Source organism: Chiloscyllium punctatum, chromosome 40 (assembly GCF_047496795.1).
Source record: "Chiloscyllium punctatum isolate Juve2018m chromosome 40, sChiPun1.3, whole genome shotgun sequence".
NCBI lineage: Eukaryota > Metazoa > Chordata > Chondrichthyes > Orectolobiformes > Hemiscylliidae > Chiloscyllium > Chiloscyllium punctatum.
In genome coordinates, this window is record NC_092778.1 from 13,816,339 (window position 1) to 13,839,755 (window position 23,417).

The 23,417-nt window shown below is 42.3% G+C and overlaps 1 protein-coding gene across 1 annotated transcript in view; it reads right to left on the reverse strand.

Moving 5' to 3' along the window:
- Positions 1 to 3,557: 3,557 nt before the first annotated feature.
- The window catches only part of fscn1a (fascin actin-bundling protein 1a), a 49,768-nt gene continuing 29,908 nt past the window's right edge, over positions 3,558 to 23,417 (reverse strand). The window contains exons 3-5 of the mRNA XM_072559324.1: positions 16,412 to 16,533; positions 7,860 to 8,027; positions 3,558 to 5,897 (exon numbers count right to left, since the gene is read on the reverse strand). Of these exons, the coding sequence (XP_072415425.1) occupies positions 5,695 to 5,897; positions 7,860 to 8,027; positions 16,412 to 16,533 (493 nt within the window). The 3' untranslated portion in view covers positions 3,558 to 5,694. The remainder of the gene's footprint in view (positions 5,898 to 7,859; positions 8,028 to 16,411; positions 16,534 to 23,417) is intronic.

Here is a 23,417-nt window from a genome sequence, read left to right on the forward strand (position 1 = left end):
GGGTTGCTCTTCGGAGGGTCAGTGTGGACTCGTTGGGCCAAAGGTCCTATTTCCACACTGTAGGGAATCTAATCTAATTTAAAAAGAATGATTAAACCGGTGGGGACTCTACTGCCAGGAGTCTAGAAGAATGAGAGGTGATCTGTATAAACCAAATAGGATTCTTAAGGAGCTTGACAGGGTAAATGCTGACAGGATATTTCCCCTCATGGAAGGGTCAAGGACCAAAAGGCATAGTGTTGGAATAAAGGGGTGCCAATTTAAGACTAAGATGAGGAGGAATGTCTTCTCTCAGAGTGGAGTGTCTTTAGGAGTCCTTGTCACAGATGAGCTGTAGTGGGGGCAGGGTCCTTGTGGACACAAAGTGGGCAGCACAGTGGTTAGCACTCTGCCTCACAGTGCCAGAGACCCGGGTTCAATTCCCACCTCTGGCGACTCTGTGTGGAGCTTGCACATTCTCCCAGTGTCTTCATGGGTTTCCTCCCACAATCCAAAAATGTGCAGGTGAGGTGAATTGGCTATGCTAAATTGCCCCTCGTGTAAGGTGAAGGGGTAAATGTAGAAGAATGGATCTGGGTGGGTTGCACTTCGGCAGGTCAGTATGGACTTGTTGGGCCGAAGGGCCTGTTTCCACACTAATCTAATCTAAATTGGTGGCCCTTTTTTCTGAGACTATGCCCTCGGTCCAAGATACTCCCATGAGGGGCAATATCCCTTTCAGCATTTACACTGTCAAGCCCCTTAAGAATCTTAAATCTCTGAACGAGATCACCTCTCTTTATTCCAACTTCCAGTGAGTCAAGTCTCAACCCGGATTGACCTTTTGCTTATAACACAATTCCTTCATACTGTGATTCCTAGTGAACCTTCTTTGAATTGCCTCCACTGAAACAATATATTTCCTTTTAGAAAAGAGGATCAAAATGCTTGCTATACTCCAGCTGCCATCTCACCAGCATCTTGGACATTGCAGTAAGACTTCCTTCCTCATACTCCAACCTTCTTGAAATAAGAGTCAACATCCTTTGTGGGTAGAAAAGCGGCGGCGGTGATTAGCACTGTTGCCTCACAGCACCAGGGACCCAGGTTCAATTCCAGCCTCTGGTGACTGTGTAGTTTGCACATTCTCCCCGTGTCTGCATGGATTTCCTCCGGGTGCTCCGGTTTCCTCCCACAGCTCAAAGAAGTACAGGCTAGGTGAATTGGCCGTGCTAAATTGCCCATAGTGTTCAGGTGCATTAGTAAGGGGTGAATGTAGAGTAATAGGGAACGGCTCTGGGTGGGATACTCTTCAGAGAGTATCTTGAACACCTTCAAGTTTTCCCATAGGTTACTGAAGGTGGCTAGACAGGTTGAGTGGATAAGAGTGCACAGTATTCAAAGGTTTATTAATAGAAATGCTAATTTGGCCTTAGGTGGAATATTATTCAGTTTTGAGCACTGCAGTTTAGGAAGGGTGGGAAAGCCTTTGAGAGGGTACAGAAAAAATACTCTAGCATGGTTAGTGATAAAAGCCTCAGCTTGGAGAAATTAGAACTCTTTCTTGGAAGAAAGGCAGCCAAGATGAGATTTCATAAAGTACACAATTCAAAATCATGAGGGGTCTGGACAGAGTAGATGAAGGAAAAACTATTTCTACATCATGAAGAGATGAATGACAGGAGGGCACAGATTTGAATTAACTAGCAAAAGCAACAAAAACACCATTAGGAAAGTGTTTTGCATGCAGCAAATGGTTAAGGTCTAGAATGCAGATTATGTTGGAGGCAGGTTCAATTGAAGTTTAAGAATTGGATTACTATCTGAAAAGAGTATGTGCAGCGTCTAGAGAAAAAGATGGGGAGTGATACTGAGAGAATTGTTCATTTGGAGCCTGGTAGAAACATGGACTGCATGTGGTCCTTTTTGTACTAACAATTCTACGATTGTCATGTCTTATTATTCCTACATCATTTTTAATTTTATCACAACATTCATCATTGATTACCACTCCAAGTTGTATCATTTGCCAGTTTCAAAATTGTACTTTGTACCTACTTCCAACCACCCAGTCCAAGACATTCTTACTAACACCATTGCTATAGTACTGAACTCTGGGGAACATCATTGTAGAACTTCCTTTAGTCAGATAAGGATGAGATCAGATAATGCTAGCAATATTCCACAGAGGAAAAGAATTAAAGTTTGAAATTCTGAAACATTTAATGGACTTAAAATTTTGACTCTTACTCAGTTTCAGTGGAATATTTCCAGCATTTTCATTTCAGATTTCGAGAATTTGTAGTTTTCTGCTTTTTAATTAAACATTCACCACAACTTTTTATACCCATGTTGCCCCTTGTTTATAATTTTATTCCACAGGCATCAAGTATTATGTTATTTTATTAATGCCTTTTAAGAGACCAACAGCGGACTCCCTATTCACCCTCTGCCATCAAAACAAACTCAACCCGCAACACATCTATGCAGTTCCAAGTGGTTGTATAATTTGTTTTATGTTTCCATCAGCATTAAACTACTAGCCAGTAATTGTCAGTTTTATCGTTGTCCATTATTTTGTACAAGGATGTAACATTTGCGATCCTTCACTCAGAGGATGGGATATTTCTGAATAGCACCCTCAGCAGCTCATTCAGATTTGGTGATTTATCCTTTTTTCAAATGCACTGCCAGCCTTGCTAATACAGAATCTAATTTTATCCAGTGCCCTAACAACCTTAATGTCCTCTTATTTGGTAACCAAGACAGAATGCTCATTTAGTAACACAATTATACCTTATTATTTTCCTATTTAGTTTTGCTGTAGTATAATAAAGTACCTTTTAGATTCCCTTCATTTTTATTAATGTGTTCTTGTTTTCTTTTCCCTCCCCTCAATCCAATTCTCCCTTCTGCATCTTATACTCCTAAGCAAACATAAATCAACATGTTTGACATATCTCTGGAACAGGTGGGACTTAAAACTGGCTGAGGGTTAGGGACATTACAGCCCATTGTCACTCAGAACTGCAAGAGACCAGGTAGTCAGTCCAGGTTGAGGAACACCATGGTGTTGACCATGAGACTTCATACAAATGCACAAGCACAAGAACATAGTTACCATCATACAGGGGCCATAGGTACCATATTAAAATGGCTTTTGTTGCAATATAATAATTGTCCTGGAAATCACAATTGTATGATGGAAACAAAAGTGACAGTGACCATGACAAGAATGGGTGGGTAGGTGCTACCATCTTGGAGGTGGGGTCTGCAAAGTAACCACAATAATACATTAAACTTGTGGGATGTGTCAAATGGTTTAAAAATGTTTCTTGCATTCAAATGAGCTACAACACCAATAATTACTCAAAGCTATCAGAACAAACAGGAAAGGAAAAGTACAGGCAGGTGGATCAGACAAAAGATGCTCAATATTTAGTTCATCTCAGTTTCCAAAAGACAGTCCTTTGTGCTGTTTTTATGCAGCATTGACCACTTGAGCAGAATGGCTAGTTTCAGTGCCAAAATCTCAGGATTAAGTTGCCACAACTCAAATTATTTGTAAACAGTATGGATTTTCTGGCATATGCAACATCTGTTTTATTTGACATGACATTCCTCAAGTTATACAAATGACATGTACAAAAAAGAGAAAAGACCGAAGTAAAGTGGAACAGTGTTACTTCTACAAGATACATTTGGGTGGAAATAATGCAACATTTGAAAGGTGAAACCTTTAAGCTGGCACCATTTTCAATGTCCGATAAATGAGGGCTACGTTTTACTGATCTTTCGTAAAAGAACATTTGAAGGTGTCTTACCACAAAGTTTTGGATCAAGCAATTCTTGAACTTCCTGCACAGTAATGGTGTAACCAACATTTAAAACAATATTTTCTTTCAGTAAATTTTTGATAAGGATACCATAAACTAGAGGGTTGTTCTCTAGTTCACCCCAATGGCTTCCTCATCCCAATCAGATCTTCTAGGACAATACTCAAGTCCACATTAATATGAGATGTGGGTTTTGGCAATTGGTTCCCTCAAGTTACAAGACCACATGCATTTGCCATTAAGTACATTCTCAGTGAATGCAGCACTGCATTAAGAGATCCTACCATGGACCACTAAAGTCACACAAGGTCTAAATGCCTGTCCATCTTTCACTCAAAATGCATGAAACTACTTTTCTCAAAATAAATGCTGCCTTAAAAAGTTCCAACTTATTCCTTCCAAAACTCAATTGCTACTTTTGATTGGGTAGCTCAAAATGAAATTTGTTAGATGAATTTCTCTCATCCATTAGCCAAAAAGGAAATGAAGTCTTAGCCAGGAAAGAGTATTTTGCAATGAGAGAGAGGATCCATCTGCTCAAATCATTAACAATTCACATTGGGATATCCAGTTTTATACCAATGTAATGGCACATTACAGTTTAGGAGGGATGCCCTGGCTTTCCAGTCCTAGGAATGTTAAGGCTTAATATATTCCAGAAATAACCCCATTAATAAACAACATACTAAATAGTCCAGTAGCCCCTGGATCATTGGGGAAGTGCTATTCAGTCCACATCCCCATCTCCAGTTCCAGCAACAGGCAAGGTGGCAGTGTCCAGTGTTTCAGCATTTTGCCCAATCTGAGCAGTTATGAAACTTTGAGATTGTGGTATTAACCCTCAAGGAATGTGTTAAAGAGAGAGCATCATACAAGTTGGGATTCACAATGTACAGCAGAAATGTAAAGCATTAACTTTGTGTCTCACTCGAGGCATTGTCATTTTCATCAATACGTGGCCCCTTCTTTTCCTAGTACAACTCTGCAGTAGGAAAGTAACTTGCTGAACTACAGAAGAATGGATAAACAATAGAAATGCACAACTCAAGACCAGCTTAGGGCATTCCATATCCACATAATTTTATTCTGGGAAATGACATTATTAAAACGTCGCCGTGATTAAGATGTTGCCCACTGAAGTCCTAAACATCTCGACACCATTCTATTGTGCTAGCTGTATTTGCTTTCTGAAGATTTCTAGAACTAGTGAAGATAATGCCTAAAGCAACATCTTCAGTTAGAAGGGCAACTAAAGGAGTTCTGGCAATTGGATTTCATCTATTCACCATAAGAATGTTTATTTCTACAGTTAGAAAACCGCTCAGTCCATTGAGGGGGATGAGCATTGAGTTTGTTATCTAATCCAGAATTAAATTGCTTCTGCTAAAAAGGAATGGCTTTCACAGATCCAACATCGAGTGAGCTCGCTAGGAGAGCTTCCCTTAACAAGCTGCATCCTTCCACCCTATAGAAAGGGAGGCAGCGAGAGGCCAAACTCCAGCCTGGCCTGATCAATGCACTTGTGAACATGGCTAATATTAGAACATCTGTTAGTACAGCAGCTGCAATCCATGGCCAGAGCAAGTTAAACCATAACTTTGGCAACACCACAGTACAGATGTTCAGGAAAACCCTACCCTAACATTCCCTTTAGTATTTTTTTTCATGTTATGTTGCAGAATCGAATTATACAGCCTGCATAGACCTAGGGAGATTATCTTCGATAACTATTGCCATGAGGAGTATACAAAATCTGCTTTAAAAAAATTGTCACGATATGTTGTGAAAGGCAGGCAGGCATTATGACCCATGGTAGGACTACTGCAAAAAAAAAAAAAAAAAAAAATGCTGGAAAGCCACATTTATATATAAAGTGCATTTAATACTCCCAGAGGGTCGAGGAGTCAATGCCATCAGCAGATGCCTTCAGCACACCTGCATGGTCCCCCTTCAAATACTTCCCATCTATTTTAATTGCAACTTTGTTGTAATCACAGAATTCAAACAGGAAATCGACAGGTTGATCACTGCTGCTGGTGACAGAAGAGTCACTTCCAACCATCCAGTATTTCCCAGTAGAATCTGCAAAAGAGTGCAAAGATATTGTGAGCCAACCCAGACCGAGAACAGCAACACAATCAATGTCTTGGACAGATGCAGCATGATTTCACTCATCGACATATCCTGTAAAAAATGGTAGCATATGATTGTTAGCTGCAACATACCAAGGTTTGGTCCTGCTTTTGTAGCACTTAAACAAATAAAATACTCTGGTGAGTAGCAAGCAGGTGTTTTGGTTTTTTTTTAAAAGAAAAAGCCTGAGAATTGATATAATAATGGTAACCTAAACTACTGATATTCAACTTTCCCCAACGGATGTTAATGTCAAAACACTTTATAACTGGAAATTTTTAAAGAAGGACAAATTGACCAAAATTGGCTGCTGTGATCACTAAACTGGTTGAACTGAAATTATTTATCTGTGAAATGGATAATGAATTTTGCTTAAAAATTGATTCCTGTTTATTTCATATGTACACTATAAACTCAGATGTACAGCATGGAAACAGATCCTTCAGTCCAACTCGTCCATGCCGACCAGATATCCCAACTCAATCTATCCCACCTGCCAGCACCCGGGCCATATCCCTCCAAACCCTTCCTATTCATATACCCATCCAAATGCCTCTTAAATGTTGCAATTGTACCAGTCTCCACCACCTCCTCTGGCAGCTCATTCCTCCTTAAATTTTATAAACCTCTATAAGGTTACCCCTCAGCCTCTGATGTTCCAGGGAAAACAGCCCCAGCCTGTTCAGCCTCTCCCTATAGCTCAAATCCTCTAACCTTGTAATTCTTTTCTGAACCCTTTCAAGTTTCACAACATCTTTCCGATAGGAAGGAGACCAGAACTGCACGCAATATTCCAACAGTGGCCGAAGCAATGTCCTGTACAGCCACAACATGGCCTCCCAACTCTTGTTCTCAGTACTCTGACCAATAAAGGAAAGCATTCCAAACACCTTCAATATCCTCTCGACCTGCGACTCCACTTTCAAGGAGCTATGAACCTGCATTCCAAGGTCTCTTTGTTCAGCAACACTCTCTAGGACCTTACCATTAAGTGTATAAGTCCTGCTAAGATTTGCTTTCCCAAACTGCAGCACCTTGCATTTATCTGAATTAAACTCCATCTGCCACTTCTCAGCCCATTGGCCCATCTGGTCAAGATCCTGTTGTAATCAGAGGTAACCCGCTTCACTGTCCACTACACCTCCAATTTTGGTGTCAATATTGATCTGCTTGACTAAATTCTCTTCTCAATATGTAATAGCTAAAACACTCCCTGATACAGTTCAGGCTTGATCTCCAAAGAGAAGAACATGCCATACAACTGAGGTCCCTGAGCTCCTGGAATTAAAGTGTAGGAAGGAGTAGGAATAAAAACAGCGTTATTGCTCTGTTTAGTGACTCCTGTTGTAGATATTTAACTGAACGGTTCCAGGGATGAGAAACTTCAGTTACATTGGTGAAACTATTCTCATTGCAGGGTAGACTGAAGTGGAAATTGGATAGAAACTTTCAAAATCATGATGGATCTGGATACAGCAGAAAAGGAGAAACTGTTCCTGCTTGTATAAGGAACAGAAAAGCACAGATTTGAAGTGATTTGCAAAAGCAGCAAATGGAAGACCAGAAAACAAAATTGCATGTAACAAGTTGTTCAGGTCTGGAATGTACGGTGTAGAAATGGAGGAGGAGACAGGTTCAAATCATGCATTTAACCAGGGCTTGGATAGTTATTTAACTAGAAACAAACTTGCAAAGGTATGGGGAAAGACTGCGAATGACAGTCATGACACATAATTGGAGAGTCAGTACAGACAGTGGGATGAACCTGCACTGCAACACTTGGGATTGAGACTTTCCAGGCTCGGGACATGAAAAAGGACTAAGAGAATGAGATTCATGGAATCATGTCCTGCAAGAAATTATGCCTACAGGAGAGAAACCTCTAACAAGTAAACAAATGGAATGACTTACCTTTGAGTCTGTAAGCACCATCATTAAATTCCAGCTGGAAGACATCGTAAGAAGATCTGTTTGAATCTAGGGTTCCAGTCGTTTTCCGGCATCCAATAAAGCCATGCTCTCCACGAAGAGCAATAATCGGCCTGTTGATGAGTTTCATCACAAACTCTTCAGTCTCCGCTTGAAAACAGGAAAAGTTGAAGTGAACACTATAGCAATTCAGGCAGTGATGGTCAATTAGCCAGGACAGTAGAAGACACACCCACATTTTTGCCAATACCCTCTGAGCAAGGAATCAACACATTTAGGGAAGGAGAAAAAAAAAGTGATACATTTAGGGTGAGGGGGGAAAAATATAAAAAGAGACCTAAGGAGCAACTTTTTCACAGTGGGTGGTACGTGTATGGAATGAGCTGCCAGAGGATGTGGAGGCGGCTGGTATAATTGCAACATTTAAGGGGCATTTGGATGGGTATATGAATAGGAAGGGTTTGGAGGGATATGGGCTGGGTGCTGGCAGGTGGGACTAGATTGAGTTGGGATATCTGGTCGGCATGGACAGGTTGGTCGAAGGCTCTGTTTCCATGCTGCACATCGCTATGACTTTATGTGGAAGAGAACATGAGCAATTCCTAGTCTCACAGCTAGTTGGAACCATTGGCGCTCTGTGGAAAATTTGACAGGATTCAGTTATGCAGATGTTTGGAATCACTTCAGTGGGAGATGGAAGTTTCCATCAGGAACTACAGGCAACAAGTTTTTACTTCACCAGCACTGGGCAAGACATTTTAAATCTAAAAGATATTACTTAAAGCAGAAAATACAAGATGCACATGACTCAGCGAAACAGTTTAATTCAGAGCTTTGGGAAAACCTGTGTCTGCAGTCAATTTTGTTTCATGGCCAATAAAAAAAGCTTACTGCCACACATGGTACCAAGGCCAAGTTTCAAAGTTGCTGTCGATGAAAAGTCACCAGTCACATGATAAAATGTGAATCAAAAGGACTTGGTTCTGAAAGAGGTGAATAGAAAATAAAAACCTAGATTTCTTCAGCACTTAGGATACAATCTTCTTCAAATACCAACATTTTTCTGTAGCAATCATCTTAATGGTAAAACAGAAGAATTGCAAAGCACTATCTGGATTTGCATTTTTCTAAAGCACTGCAATCTTTTTCTACTTAAAACACCAAATATGATGAAAAACCATTTCAAGAAAGGTTGGAAAAATACTTCGGTTTGAGTCAAAACATAAAAGGGAACATGCTGCTCAAAATCTTCTGGTTTAAGAATAGATTATATGTAACTGGTTAAATGCTTCTAGAAGGGATAGGCAAGTAGCTAAACCAGGAGATCCACATTGGTGCCTCAACGTGGAACTTGGAGCCCCGCAATAAAGTAGATGCAATTTTGAGTTTTGCATAGGAAGTTTAAAATGTGTTGGGCACAACTGAAAAACAAGACTAGCCTGGAAATGCTTCTTGCATCATACATGAGTCAGTTTAAAGAGGAAAACTGAGTCAACCTGCTGTACAGAAAAGAAGGGCTTTTACAGCAAACTTGCCAAGGGAACGCTAGATTAATGGGACACCGCTCACACCAACCCAAAATAATAAGGAATGCCCTTCTGATAGTCAGCGTAATACTGCACAGAAACAGACCCATTGGTTCAATTAATCCATGCTGAGCATGTTCCCAAACTAAACTAGTCCAATTTGCATGCATTTGGCCCATATCCCTCTACACCTTTCCAATTAATGAACTTTCTCCCTGGTAGTTCATTCCACACATGAACCACACTTTAAAAGGTTGCCCCTCGCCCTTTTTAAATCTTTCTCTGCTCACCTTTCCCCATCATCCTGGTAAATATTTTCTGAACCCTCTCCAGTTTAGTAATATCCTTCCTGTAACAGGGCAACCAAAACTGTTCAGTGTTCCAGAAGAGGTCTCACCAACATCCTGTACAACTTTAGCATGGCTACCCAACTCCTATCCTCAAAAGGTCTTAGCAATGAAGGACAGCGTGTTTAATGCCTTGTTAACCAGCCTGTCTACCTGTGATGCAAATTTCAAAGAATTATGTACCTGAATCCCTTCTTTGCTCTGTTCTATAACACCTAGAGTTCTGGGAAAAAGTGAAGACTGCAGATCAGTATCGAATAGTGGGGTGCTGGAAGAGCATTCCTGATGAAGGGCTTACACCCGAAACATTGCTTCTCCTGCTCCTCAGATGCTGCCTGACGTGCTGTGCTTTTTCAGCGCCACACTATCAACCACCCAGAGTCCAACCAATAACTGTACCCTCCTGGGGCAGCAATTTAAGGTTAGGGAGTTTTAAGGAGGGTGGTGAAATAAGAATAAAAGCAACAGAAGGGGGCAACAAAGCAAGTAAATGTAATACACTTTGGTACAGGGAATTATTCATATGGGGAAGAAAATAGGTATATAGTTGTGGTTATGGACAGTATAATTACAAGAGATAGGTAGAGTTTTCTGGACCTTTGAAGCCCTGAACTGAAGACTGTTGCCTGCCTGGTGCCAGGGTTAAAGACCTCTCCTCAGGGTTGAGAAACAACTTGGGTGGGGGGTGGGGGGCAGGGGAAGAGATTAAACACTCATTGTATTGGTACCAAATCACATTTGCAGAACTAGAGAGTTGATTTTGCTTAAACATTTTGCACAATTAGGGGCCCAATTAAATTAAAAACAAAACCTCCAAAGTAATATTCTTTGGATTACCACACGAGTCAGAGGCAAACTGACAGAGTAAGTAAAGTCGAGGAGTTAAATGCATGCCTCAAAAATTGGGAGTGTGTGAAAATGCTTTCAGTGCATGAGGCACTGGCACCAATACCAGTGTTGGTGAGGTACTGGCACAAATACCAGCAAGAGAATGTAGGGTTACAAGGCAACAAGATATGGGAGCAGTACAGGGCAAATATTTGGAGAGCAATAGAAAATAGAGTAACCAAGAAACAACAATAAACAGAAAAGGGAGAGAAGTTAGGAAAAAGACAGGATTAATAGCTCAAATGTATTTAGCATTCAGAACAAATAGATGAATTAGCAGGACAAATACAAGTTAATGGGTATGATCTCAAATTATGGAGACATGATTACAAGGAGACCAGAACTGGAAACTAAATTTTCATAAGTATCTGACTTTTCAAAAAGACAGGCACAAAAGGAAAGGGTTGTAGGCTAACATTGTTGGTATCGAATGAAATAAATCTGACAACACCAAAACTGGAGATAGTGGTTACCTCAGTACAACAGGATCTTTATCAGATGGGCTAATGAGCAGAGGAGTGGCAGTTGGAGGTTAATCTAGATAAATGTGAGGTGCTGCATTTTGGAACGGCAAATCAGAGCAGGGCTTGAACTATTAATAGTAAAGTGCTGGGGAGTGTTGCTAAACGAGAGACTTTGGAGTTCAGGTTCATAATTCATTGAACATAGAATCACAAGTAGAGAGTATAGTGAAGGTAGCGTTTGGTATGCTTTCCTTTATTGGTCAGAGCATTGAGTATAGGAGTTGGGAGGTCATGTTGGGGCTGTAAGGGATACTGCTTAGGCCGCTATGGGAATATTGTGTGCAATTCTGATCTCCCTGCTATAGGCAGGATGTCATGAAACTTGAAAGGGTTCAGAAAGGATTGACAAGGATATTGCCAGGGTTGGAGTGTTTGAGCCAAAGGGAGAAGTGGAATTGACTGGGACCATTTTCACTGGTGCATCAGAGGCAGAGGGGTGACCTTAGTGGTTTATCAAATCATGAGAGACATGGGTAGGATAAATAGACACTGTCTTTTCCATGGGGTTGGTGCAGTCCAAATCTAGAGGGCATAGGTTTAGAGTGACAGGGGCAAGGTTTTAAAAGGGACCTAAGGGACAACCTTTTAAAAACACAGATGGTAGTGCATGTCTGGAATGAGCTGCCAAAGGAAGTGGAATGGTAAAGGCTGGGACAATTACAATATCTAAAAAGGCATCTAGATACGTATAGGAATAGGAAGAGAGTGCTGACAAATGAGACTTGACTTAAGGATATCTGGTTAGCATGGAGGAGTTGAACCAAAATGTTTCTGTGCTGTATATCTGACTCCAAATATAATAGCAAGAAATAATTTTGAGTCAGAAAATGTTAAAAAAAGTACGATAGCTGGGTGAAGGTAAAATAGAAAAAAGGGTAAAGATGACACTGGAAGGGTAGTCTGTAGGCCCCCTAACAGTAGCTACATGATGGGACAGACACTCTGGAGATAATGAGGCATAAAACAAAGGCAGCTCATTCACCATGGGTGACTTTAACCTTCATGTAGTTTGGGAGAGTCAGATTGGCAGAAACCATGAGGAAAAATGGAGTGTATTCCAGACAGTTTCCTAGAACAATGGTATGGTGGATCCAACCATGATCAGGCCATTTTTAATCTGGTGATGTGTAACAAAGCAGATTTGATAAATGATGACACAATTAAAGATCCCCTCAGAAAGAGTGATCAGAACATGGTATAATAAAGCAGGAAGAACGTGGGTCAGAAATGATTACGTGAAGCTTGAACATGGCTAATTACAAAAGAACCAGGACTGACCTGGCTGAAGTGGACTGAAGGGGCTTAGCAGCAAAGATTGTTTCTCATCTATGGCAGACGTTTAAGATGACAGTTTAAGGCTTACAGCAAAGGCATATTCCAATGAGGAAAGAAGATTCTAAGAAATTGGGTAAGTTTTAAAAATCAAAAGGGTGACTAAAGAAGAGGGAGAAAATAAACTTTGAGCATAAACTTGCAAGTAATATCAAAACAGACAGCAAAATGTGGTTCAACAGCCAGAAAGGAAGTGAGAAGCCAAAGTGAGCACAGATCCTGGAGAGAAAATGAGGCTGGGGAAGGAATGATAACGAACCTGAAACCAGCAAAGGAAACTGATAAATACTTGGAGAATCAGTCTTTACCAACTGCATTCCAAAATTACAAATATTCAAGTGGCGAAAGGAGGGGAGGGAATAAGTACAATAACTAGCGAGAGAGAAAACCTGTTGGGAAAAAATAATGAGGTTAATCACCAATAAAGTACCCTGGGCCAGATGATCATGTACCACTATACCACAACAACAGCACACTCCCCTTCCCCAAATCCATGTTACATACCACTTGGAGAAAGCACAGAATGTGGCAGGGGCAGAGAATATCCTTCAATGTCCAGCATCTTGGGGTTGGGGGTAGGGGGTGGAGGTCTTGGCATCATCGTCATTAATGACCAAGCTGGTCAAGTTTTAATGTCAGTTGTTAGGCTAGGTGTACAGCAGTTGGTGGACGAATAAGCTAGAGAGAAAACATATTTGACCTCCCCCTCAATCAGCCTGCTAGAGTTACATCTGCCTGTGACAGCCTGCTCAGTCAGAGTGACCACTGGAGATGTGGGAGAGGTACCCTCAGTGTTGAGAGGCCTGGACATCCACGAGGTGCTGTGGGCCATTATACTCCAACACGTTCGGCAACCTCATGGCCTAGTGTATCTCCCACACTATCATTGCCACTGAATCAAAGGACCAACCCTAATTCAAAGAACAACGCTGGAGCGCATGGCAGCGGCAGCAGCAGCAGCACCAGGCATGAAGTGCTAACCTGGGGAATCTACAACACTAGACCATGTAACCAAACAGCATAAGCAAGTGGTACACAGGACTAAGCAATTCCACAAGCACTAATCAGATCTAACTTCCATAGCCCTGCCATTCAACCATGAAACAAAGTCTACAAAAAAACTCACTTGAAGATGCAGCTCCATCCTCACTGGTGGGCACAGTCTACGGCTGGGTAAGGGTAAAGATGTACAACAATCTTTACCCGGAAGTACCAAAGTAGATGATGCATCTCAGCCCCCTCCAGCACCAAATCAGTCTTCAGTCAACTCTACTCACTTCAAGTACGAAAGGACAACTGAAGACACTAGATACCTCAAATTCCATGCATCCTGCCCAAGTGCATCCTGTACACAAGGGGCAGGGCAGGGCAGGGCAGGGCAGGGCAGGCCCCCCCCCCCATCAATACCACCCAATCAGTCTACTGTCGGTAAAGTTACAGGTGGTGTCAGCAACAGTGCTATCAAGTATCACTTGCTCGGCAGTGGACTTCTTCCTGACACTCAGCTTGATTCCACCAGGGCCAGTCAGCGCCTGACCTCATCACAGCCTAGGCTTAAATATGGACAAGAAAGCTGAACTCGTGGGGAGGCAATGACTACCCTTGCCATTAAGCTGTATTTGACAGTGTGTGTTATCAAGGAGCTCAAGCAAAACTAGAGTCAATGGGAATCAGGGAGAATCTCTCTGCTGGTTTCAATCATTCCTGGCACATAGGAAGATGGTTGTGGTTGTAGATGTTAGATATCAGTCATCTCTGTAGGAGTTCCCCAAGGTAAGTGTTCTCAGCTAAATCCATTTCAGCTGTTTCATAAGTGAGGTTTCCTTCATCAAAAAGTCTGACAGAGTGTTCAGCACTATTTTGATTCCTCCAATGCTGAAGCAATCTACATCAAATTGCAAGAAAACCTTGACAATATGCGGGGATGAGACAGCAGAGTGTTGCATGGTTAGCACCTGCTGACTCAACACCAAGGAGCCAGGTTCGATCCCAGCCTTGAGTGTCTGTGCAAATTCCAGACATTCTCCCAGTGTCTGCGAGAGTTTTTTTAAGATTAGATTCCCTACAGTGTGGAAACAGGCCCTTCGACCTAACCAGTCCACAGTGACTCTCCAAACAGTAACCCACCCAGACCCATTTTCCACTGACTAATGCACCTAACACTATGGGCAACTTAGCATGGCCAATTCACCCAATTTGCACATCTTTTGACTGTGGGAGGAAACTGGAGCACTTGGAGGAAATCCACGCACACACAGGGAGAATGTGCAAACTCCACACAGACAGACAGTCACCAGAGGCTGGAATTGAACCTGGGACCCTGATGCTGAGAGGCAGAAGTGCTAACCACTGAGCCACCGTGCCGCCTGGTGTTCAATTGTTTTCCCCCCTATTTCAAAAATATGCAGGTTAGGTGGATTGGCAATATTAAATTGCCCATGGTGCCCAGGGATGTGCAGACAAGGTGGATTAGCCATGGGAAAATGCAAGGTTGCAGGGATGGAGTGGGTCTGGGTCAGGGATGCCAGTTGGAGGGTTGGTGTGGATTCGAAGGGCCGAATGGCTTGCCTCCACACTGCAGGCATTTTATTCTATAGGCATGGATTCTATTTGTGGGCTGAGGTGGGGAACATCTGTGCCTCACAAATGTCAAGAAATGATAATCTCTAACAAGATCCATCATCTCCTCTTGACACTCAGTGGTATTACCAACATCTGTCACTAACACCACATGGGAATGATCATTAACCTGAAACTGTCATTACATGACGTCAGAGGCTAGGAATCTTGCAAGTAACTCACCTCCAGACTCCCTAAAGCCTGGCTACAATGTACAAAGCAGAAGTCAGGAGTGTAATGGAGTAATCTCCACTTTTCTGCAGAAGTGCAGCTCCAACATGAGAAACGGTCTGTATAATCGGCACTGCACCCATAAACATTCACTCCCTCCACCACTCAGTAGCAGCAGCGCATACCATTCATAAGAAACACTGCAGAGATTCAGAGGCTCCTTAGACAGCACCTTCCAAACGATGATCACTACCAGCTAGAAGAACAAGGACAACAGACATGGGAACACCAGCACCTGCAAGTTCCCCTTAATGTTACTAATCATGATGACTGAGAAATACGGCTGCATTCCTTCAGTACTGCTGGGACAAAATTCTGGAACGCCCCCAATCCATTTAATAACACTTTGGTGTACACCAACAGATTGCAGTGGTTCAATAAGGCATCTCACACCACGTTTTTCAGGGCAACTACATATGGGCAATAAATGCTGGCCTGACCAGTGAAGCCCAGATACTCTATTTCACTCAAATTTTTAAAAAAATGTATAAAAGTCTGGGTGATTTTAAGCCATTCTAAGATGAACTGGATACAATAAAGGTTCTATACATGGAGAAAATGGAGGAAACTTTATAATGAATCTAAAGCTGCTTCCTAGGTCAATACACCTCAGCAAATAGTGTGGGGAATGATCAGGTGGGGAACAAAATGAGAACTGCTCAATTTAGCTCCAGAAGTGAAATGGTGCAAATACGTCAGTGTAGAGTAATGAAAGTGACTGATAATAACAGTTACACTCAAAGTTAGGGTAGAAGAGGAAGTTTAGCATTAAAATGAGTTTCTAGGACTGGGGGGAGCAAATTTCAGATGAGTTAGTGTTGGCCCAAAGTAACAGAGCATTAAAAATAACTTGACAAATCAGCAGTGGAGAAATCTTCAATTTAAAAGAAAGTGTACAATTAATGTAAATTTATTCTTCAAAAACAAAATGGTATACTTGTCCCACTTCTCCAAACAGTTCAATTAAACATCAGTTCAAATTGCAAAAAAGAGGGACAATGTGTGGGGTGGGGAGGGGAGGCTGTAAGCCAGTCATGCCTGTGTACAATTTGGAAGCCTCGGCCTACCTGGTGTTTCTACGCTGGCGCAAAGCTGCCCATTCTTTTTTGCGGTCACATATTTTCCATTGACAGCCTTCAGAACAATCCTTCTCCCACGCCATTCAATTTCAAAGTAGCAATTGCCATTTCTGTGAAACAAAAATACAGGAAAGAAGATTAGTTCTGTGTAGGTTGAAAAAAAACTGGATTTGAAGTGAGGACTTTAGTCATTGCACAGCATCCACAGCCAGCACATTTGTAACGTAACCCATAACCATCACTGGCTGATGTCATTTACCTCAAGTTTACTCCTCTCACTGCTTTAATCTATTTTATAGAAAAAGGAACTGGCACAAACTGTTCAGGACCCAATTTTTGGAATTTTAATCCTCATCTCAACTGAATTTTAAGAAGGTGTATAGATATAGATCAGTTTCAGTCTTATAATGGTATCTTCAAAGCAAAAAAAAACTACAATTATTCAAATTTGGAATTAACTATTCAAATAGCTACCCAAGAGCACAAACATTATTTCACAGTTTACACCTTCCAGGTCTTTTTGCTCGGACAGTGCTGGGCTTCTGGTACCAACAACTCTATTTAAACCACCTCACTTTTTCCTCTTTGCCTGAACTTGTGACTCTGCTCAGCAGGTCATAGACTCCACCTCATGTCCACACCAGCTCCTACTGTATGGCAGTGAATGGAGGAATGAAATGGACTGCACAACCATTCTTAACGTCGAACCACATCTCCAACATGGAGTGTTGTAGAATAGTGTGCAAGTTGTAATAGGACAACAAAACACAGAACAGATTTGAAGGTAATTTCTCCACAACACCCTGACTGGCCTGTCTGTTACCCTGGCTTTAGACTGGTTTCCATTGGTAGGAGAGACTAGGACCAGAGGGCATAGCCTTAGAGTAAAGGGAAGACCTTTTAGAATGGAGAGAAGGAGAAATGTCTTCAGCCAGAGAGTGGTGAATCTATGGAATTCATTGTCACAGAAGGCTGTGGAAGCCAGGTCATCAAGTATTATTTAAGACTGAGATAGATAGATTCTGGAGTGTCAAGAGTTACAGGGAGAAAGAGAATGGGGTTGAGAAACTTCTCAGCCATGATTGAATAGCAGAGCAGACTCAATGGACTGAATGGCCTAATTGCTGCTCCTATGTCTTATGGTTGTATTTGATCTGCAGACTGATCATGACCAATCCCCAGACTGTACAGGCATAAATCCCTTGGGCTCTGGTAGGTGTGGCCAAACCCCTGGACAGGGAAAGGACAAGCTGCTTGACTGATTCTGATTGTACCCAGGTTGACCATGGTGCCTTTCCACTAGAGTTGAGGGAAACACCCCTTTAATTTTCACATAAGGCTATTTGCTTGAAGCACACGTACACGTTTTCTGAAAAACTTAGTGGCACATGCAGCTTGGATGCAGTTGACATACCATTGTGCTGCATACAGACCTGTCCACCACATTTGGTTGTTCAGAGCTCCCACCCTGACAAACAAACAAACAAACATCTGCTACTCCCTCTGCACTAAGAAGCAATGCAAGCCACAGAGGCTGGCAAGTCTGCAACTGAACACTACACGCCATGCGCACAAAGGCAGTGTAACCCAGAGAGAGGCTGGCAGCCCATAAACCCGAACTGAAGTCTGGGAGTTTGAGAGAGTGCAGGAAAGAAAGCAATGTGACTAAGACAAAGCATGGAGGTCTCCCAGCAAGGGCAAAGTGAGTTAGCACTAACAAAGCAAACTAAGAGTCACAAGATGCATCTGAAACATGTCCCTGTGCATAAAGCACCCTAACCGAAGAACGTATCTCAAATGTCCCCGGAGTTCTGAAGTGATTAAGGACTGAGGTGATGCCAGAGTTAGTCAAACAGTACACATGACGACAACGTGAAAGGCTGGTGTTCTGCTGGTGCCGATGAAGTGCAATGAGGATGGCAGATCTGAGGAACGATGTTCAAGGCTTGAGGCGTGGAGGGGAGGGGCTGGAGAGAACTGCTAAAAGTGCTTCTCAGCAATGAGATTCCAAATTGCTCATTCTCTCCATATTCTTGCAACATCTCCATATTTGCTCACACACCGGCAGATACAACCATTATCTGAAGTAAAGTTCTAATCTAAACAATCAAGTCAATTTATTCTTGTCACGTATACTGAGATACAATGGAAAGTCTTGTTTTGCATGCTAAACTAATGGATCATATCACATGAAGTGCATCAGGGTAGCAGAACAGAGCACAGATTATAGTGTTACAGCTGCAGAGAAGATTCAGAGACATCAAAATTGATGTTTGAAAGGTCAACTCAAAAGTCTGATGACAGCAAGACTCAAAAGATTTACACGGATGTTACCAGGGTTGGAGCTACAGGGAGAGGTTGTCAACCCAATCTAGTCCCCCCTGACAGTACAGCTCATTCCATACACTTACCACCCTCTGTGTGAAAAAGTTGCCCCTCTCACCCTAAACCTATGCCCTCTAGTTCTGGACTCCCCGACCCCAGGGAAAAGACTTTGTTTATTTATCCTATCCATACCCCTCTAGGGTTTTATAAACCTCTATAAGGTCACCCCTCAACCTCCGATGCTTCTCTCTGACTCTATTTGGCCATGTCATCAAGGTAAGGATACCACTCTGGATCAGGTTTGATCCATTTCCCTCCATAACAAATTACCTTCTCCAGTCATTGGATTGGAAAATCTGCATTTTTGAACAATACTTGGTGCACTATTAGAGTTCCATTATTTGACAAGCCATGGTGCGGAGGAGTCAGTGTTGGACTGGGGTGGACAAAGTTAAAAATCACCAGGTTATAGTCCAACATGTTTACTTGGAAGTACCAGCTTTCAAAACACTGCTCCTTCACTACATGCTCTTAAAAAACCTGTTGCACTACAACCTGGTGTTGTGTGATTTTTAACTATGATTTGATACGGTAAACATTCACAGTTCCCTCTGAACTATTTTCTCAGTCTACATTCCATTTATTCTATTGGGTTTTAAATTCGTTGATAGCCCCTGTGTGTTGCTGGCTGCATCAACATTTACTGTTCATACCTAATGATCCAAAGGACAATCTGTCAACCACACTGTTGTGGGTCTGTTGCCACACATAGTCCAGACCAGGTAAGGATGGCAGATTTCATTCCCTAAAAAGGACATTAGTGATCCAGATGGGTTGTTACAACAATTGACAGTGGCTATGTCACCCAAGTTTTTATGGAGTTCAAATTTCACCATGTGCTATCTGAGCCAATGAGTTCAGAGTATTAACAAAATCCTGCAGATACTGGAAATCTCAAACAGAATGCTGGAGAAACTGGTAGCATCTGTGAAGAGACAAAACAGAATATTTTGTCTCTGGTATGTCAGAAAATCTATCAAAAATATATTTTTGATAGAGGTGATGAAGAAGGGGGACAGATGGTGAGAGACCCATTGCAAAAGTCAAAGGAGTTTGTTACTAGTAGTGAAGAGAGAAAGATTATAAAACACAAATGAAAGGAAGGTGTGGAAGTAGGAAGGAACTATTAGAACACAGAACAGTACAGCACAGTAGAGGCCCTTTCATCCTTGATGTTGCATCAGCCTTTTGTCCTATTAAGATCAGACTAGCCTACATATCCTTCATTGTACGAACTTCCAAGCGTCGCTTAAATGTATCTGACTCCCACCACTGCTGGCAGTGCATTCCAGGCCCCCACCACTAAGCAAAAAGCCCATCTCTGACATCCCCTCTAAACCTTCCTCCAATCACCTAAAATTATGTCCCCTTGTGACAGCCATTTCTGCCCAGGGAAAGTCTCCAGCTATCCAATATCTATGCCTCTCATCATCTTATATACCTCTATCAAGTCACCTCTCATCCTTTTTGCTCCAATGAGAAAAGTCTTAGCTCCCTCAATCTTTACTTCATAGAGATGCCCTCCAGTCCATCCTGGTAAATCTTCTCTGCACCCTCTCTAAAGCTTCCACATCTTTCCTGTAATGAGGCGACCAGAACTGAATGCAATATTCCAAGTGTGGTCTAACCAGGGCTTTATAGAACTGCAACATAATTTTGCAGCTCTTAATCTTTCCTCTGCTTATGAAAGCCAACACACCATACACCTTCTTAACAAAAGCTATCAACTTGGTTAGCAACTACAGAAATGGACCCCAAGATCCATCTGTTCTTCCACACAGCCAAGAATCCTGCCTTTAACCCTGTAATCTGCATTCAAATACAACACTCCACACTTTTCCAGGTTGAACGCCACCTACAAATCAGCCCAGTTCTGCATCTTGCCAATGTCACAGTGCAACATACAACAGCACTCCACACTATCCACAACTCCAAACTTTATCATTGGCAAACCTATTTCCTCATCCACGCAACTTTCAAAAATCACCAACATAGGTCCCAGAACAGCTCACTGTCGAACACTTCTGGTCATCAAGCTCCAGGCTGAATACTTTCCATCTCCTACCACCCTCTCTTCTGTGGGCTAGCCAATTCTGTATCCAGACAGCCACATTTCCTGTATCCCATGCCTCCTTTCCTGCTGAATGAACCTACCATGGGGAACCTTATCAAGTGCCTTGCTAAAATCCATACACACCACATCCATTGCTCTACCTTCAACATGTTTTGTCACATCCTCAAAGAATTCAATAAGGTTTGGGAGGAATGACCTGCCCCTCACAAAGTCCTCTATTCTCTCCCTAAGAGCAAAGTAAACAGACAAACAGGACAAAGCTGTTTGAGGTGGGGGTTAGAAAATAGGAAAATGTAAATCAGAAAACGTGACCTGTTCTGAAGTTATGAAATTTAATATTGAGACCATGAGGCTGCCAAGTGCCTTAGCAGAAAATGAGGTGTTGCTCCTTAAAATTGTATTGTGCTGCATTTGAACATTGCAACAAGACTAAGGCAGAAAGGTTAGCATGAGAGCAAGATGGTTTATTGAAGTGGCAAGCAACTAGGTCAAGATCATTCTTACAGACTGTTTCGCAGGACACTTACACTGTCACCCAGTCTGCACCCACAGTGCTCGCTATTGTAAAGGAAACCACATTGTGAGCAGTGAATGCACTAGACTAGATTGAACAAAGCAAAATAAAACACTGCCTCACCTGGAAGGTATGTCTGAGGCCTTGAGACAGCAAGGAGGGCGATGGTGAATGGACAACTGTTAAAAACTTCTGCAAGTCCCCAGGAAGGTGCCATGGGGAGTGAAGAAGTGTTAGGAATTTCAGAGGGAACAGTATCTGCAGAATGCTGGCATTGGAGAGAAGGGGAACGTTTGTACGGTAGCAGCACCCTGTTGGAGGTAGTGGAAATGGCAGAGGATGATCTTTTTTAATGTAGGGACGAACAGGGTGGGAAGTAAGGACAAAGAGAACCCAATAGATGTGGCTGGGGGCAGCCTTACCGAAGATGACATCAGAACAGATACGAAGGAAACTGCAACTGGGAGAATGGAACACAATCCTTACCGGAAGCAGGGAGAGGGGAGATGTGATCAGGTCCTTGTTTTTGCACCGATTGTATCTGCATTTAAAAAGGACCCTTCTAACACCCAGCCTTTTCCAGTTTACCTTGCTCTTCAGTACAAAGGATTCATTCTCGCACTTTCACACTTTAATTTACAAGTCATTCTGGTATAACCCATGTTTCGTTAATATGAATGGGCTACAACACGATTGACAAATTGTGGATTCTGTTTGGATAAAGCAAACTTTCTAGAGAGAGTGGTTATAATGATTTTCTATAGTGGTTTTCCATTGCGCAATTTACTATAGCACAGGGTTGGAGAGGAACGATATGTATACCCATTTTTACATCTTTTTTCACCACTTTAACAGCTCACCTTTCGTACTGGGTCTCTACACCACTTGCTGTCAACAACTTCCGTAAAAGGAATAGAAGATGATTTCTGTCACCTTTAAATTCTGGAGAAGTCAAAGCAGACTTGAACTTTACTGATGAAGGGCTTTCGCCTAAAACGGCGGCGATTCTCCTGCTCCTCTGATGCTGCCTGACCTGCTGCGGTTTCCCAGCACCACACTCGACTTGAAACTTTACTGTTTCTTTCTCCACAGATACTGCCAGACCTGCTAAGTTTCTCCTGTAGTAGAACATAGGACAGTATAGCACAGCACAGACCCTTCGGCCCTTGATGTCGTGCCAACCTTTTATCCTACTCTAAAGATCAAACTAACCCACATACCTCATTTTACTATCATCCATGTGCCTCTCCAAGAGTCACTTAAACATCCCTAATGTACCTGATGCTACTGCCACTGCTGGCAGTGCAGTTCCAGGCACCCATGACTGTGTAAAGAGCCTATCTCTGATGTCTCCCCTAAACCTTCCTCCAACTAGCTTAACATTATGCCGCCTCGCGATAGCCATTTCAGCCCTGGAAAAAAAGTCTGACTATACACTCTATCTATGCCTCTCACCATATTGTACACCTCTATCATGTCACCTCTCATCCTTCTTTGCTCCAATGAGAAAAGCCTTCACTCCCACAACCTTTACTTCACAAGACATGCCCTCCAGTCCAGGCAGTATCCTGGATAATCTCCTCTGCACCCTTTCTAAAGCTTCCACATCCTTTCTACAATAAGGCAACTGAACACAATATTCCAAGTTTGGTCCCACCAGGGCTCCAGAGAGCTGCAGCCTCACAGCTCAAACTCAATCCCCTGCTATGCCATACGCCTTCTCAACAGCCGTATCAACTTGGGTGGCAACTTTGGGGGAACTGTGGCCATGGACTCCAAGACCCCTCTGTTCCTCCACACTGCCAAGAATCCTGCCTTTAACCCTGTACTCTGCATTTAAATTCAACCTTCCAAAATGAATCACTTCACACTTTTCCAGGTTGAACACCATTATTCTACATTTGATCCCCAGAATATTGGCCTGGGATTCTGGGTTAAGAGTCCAATGACATTACCAAAGCCACCACATACCCCAGAATATTTGGCAACGGTGGATTCAATCCATTGTCAAAGAAACTGGA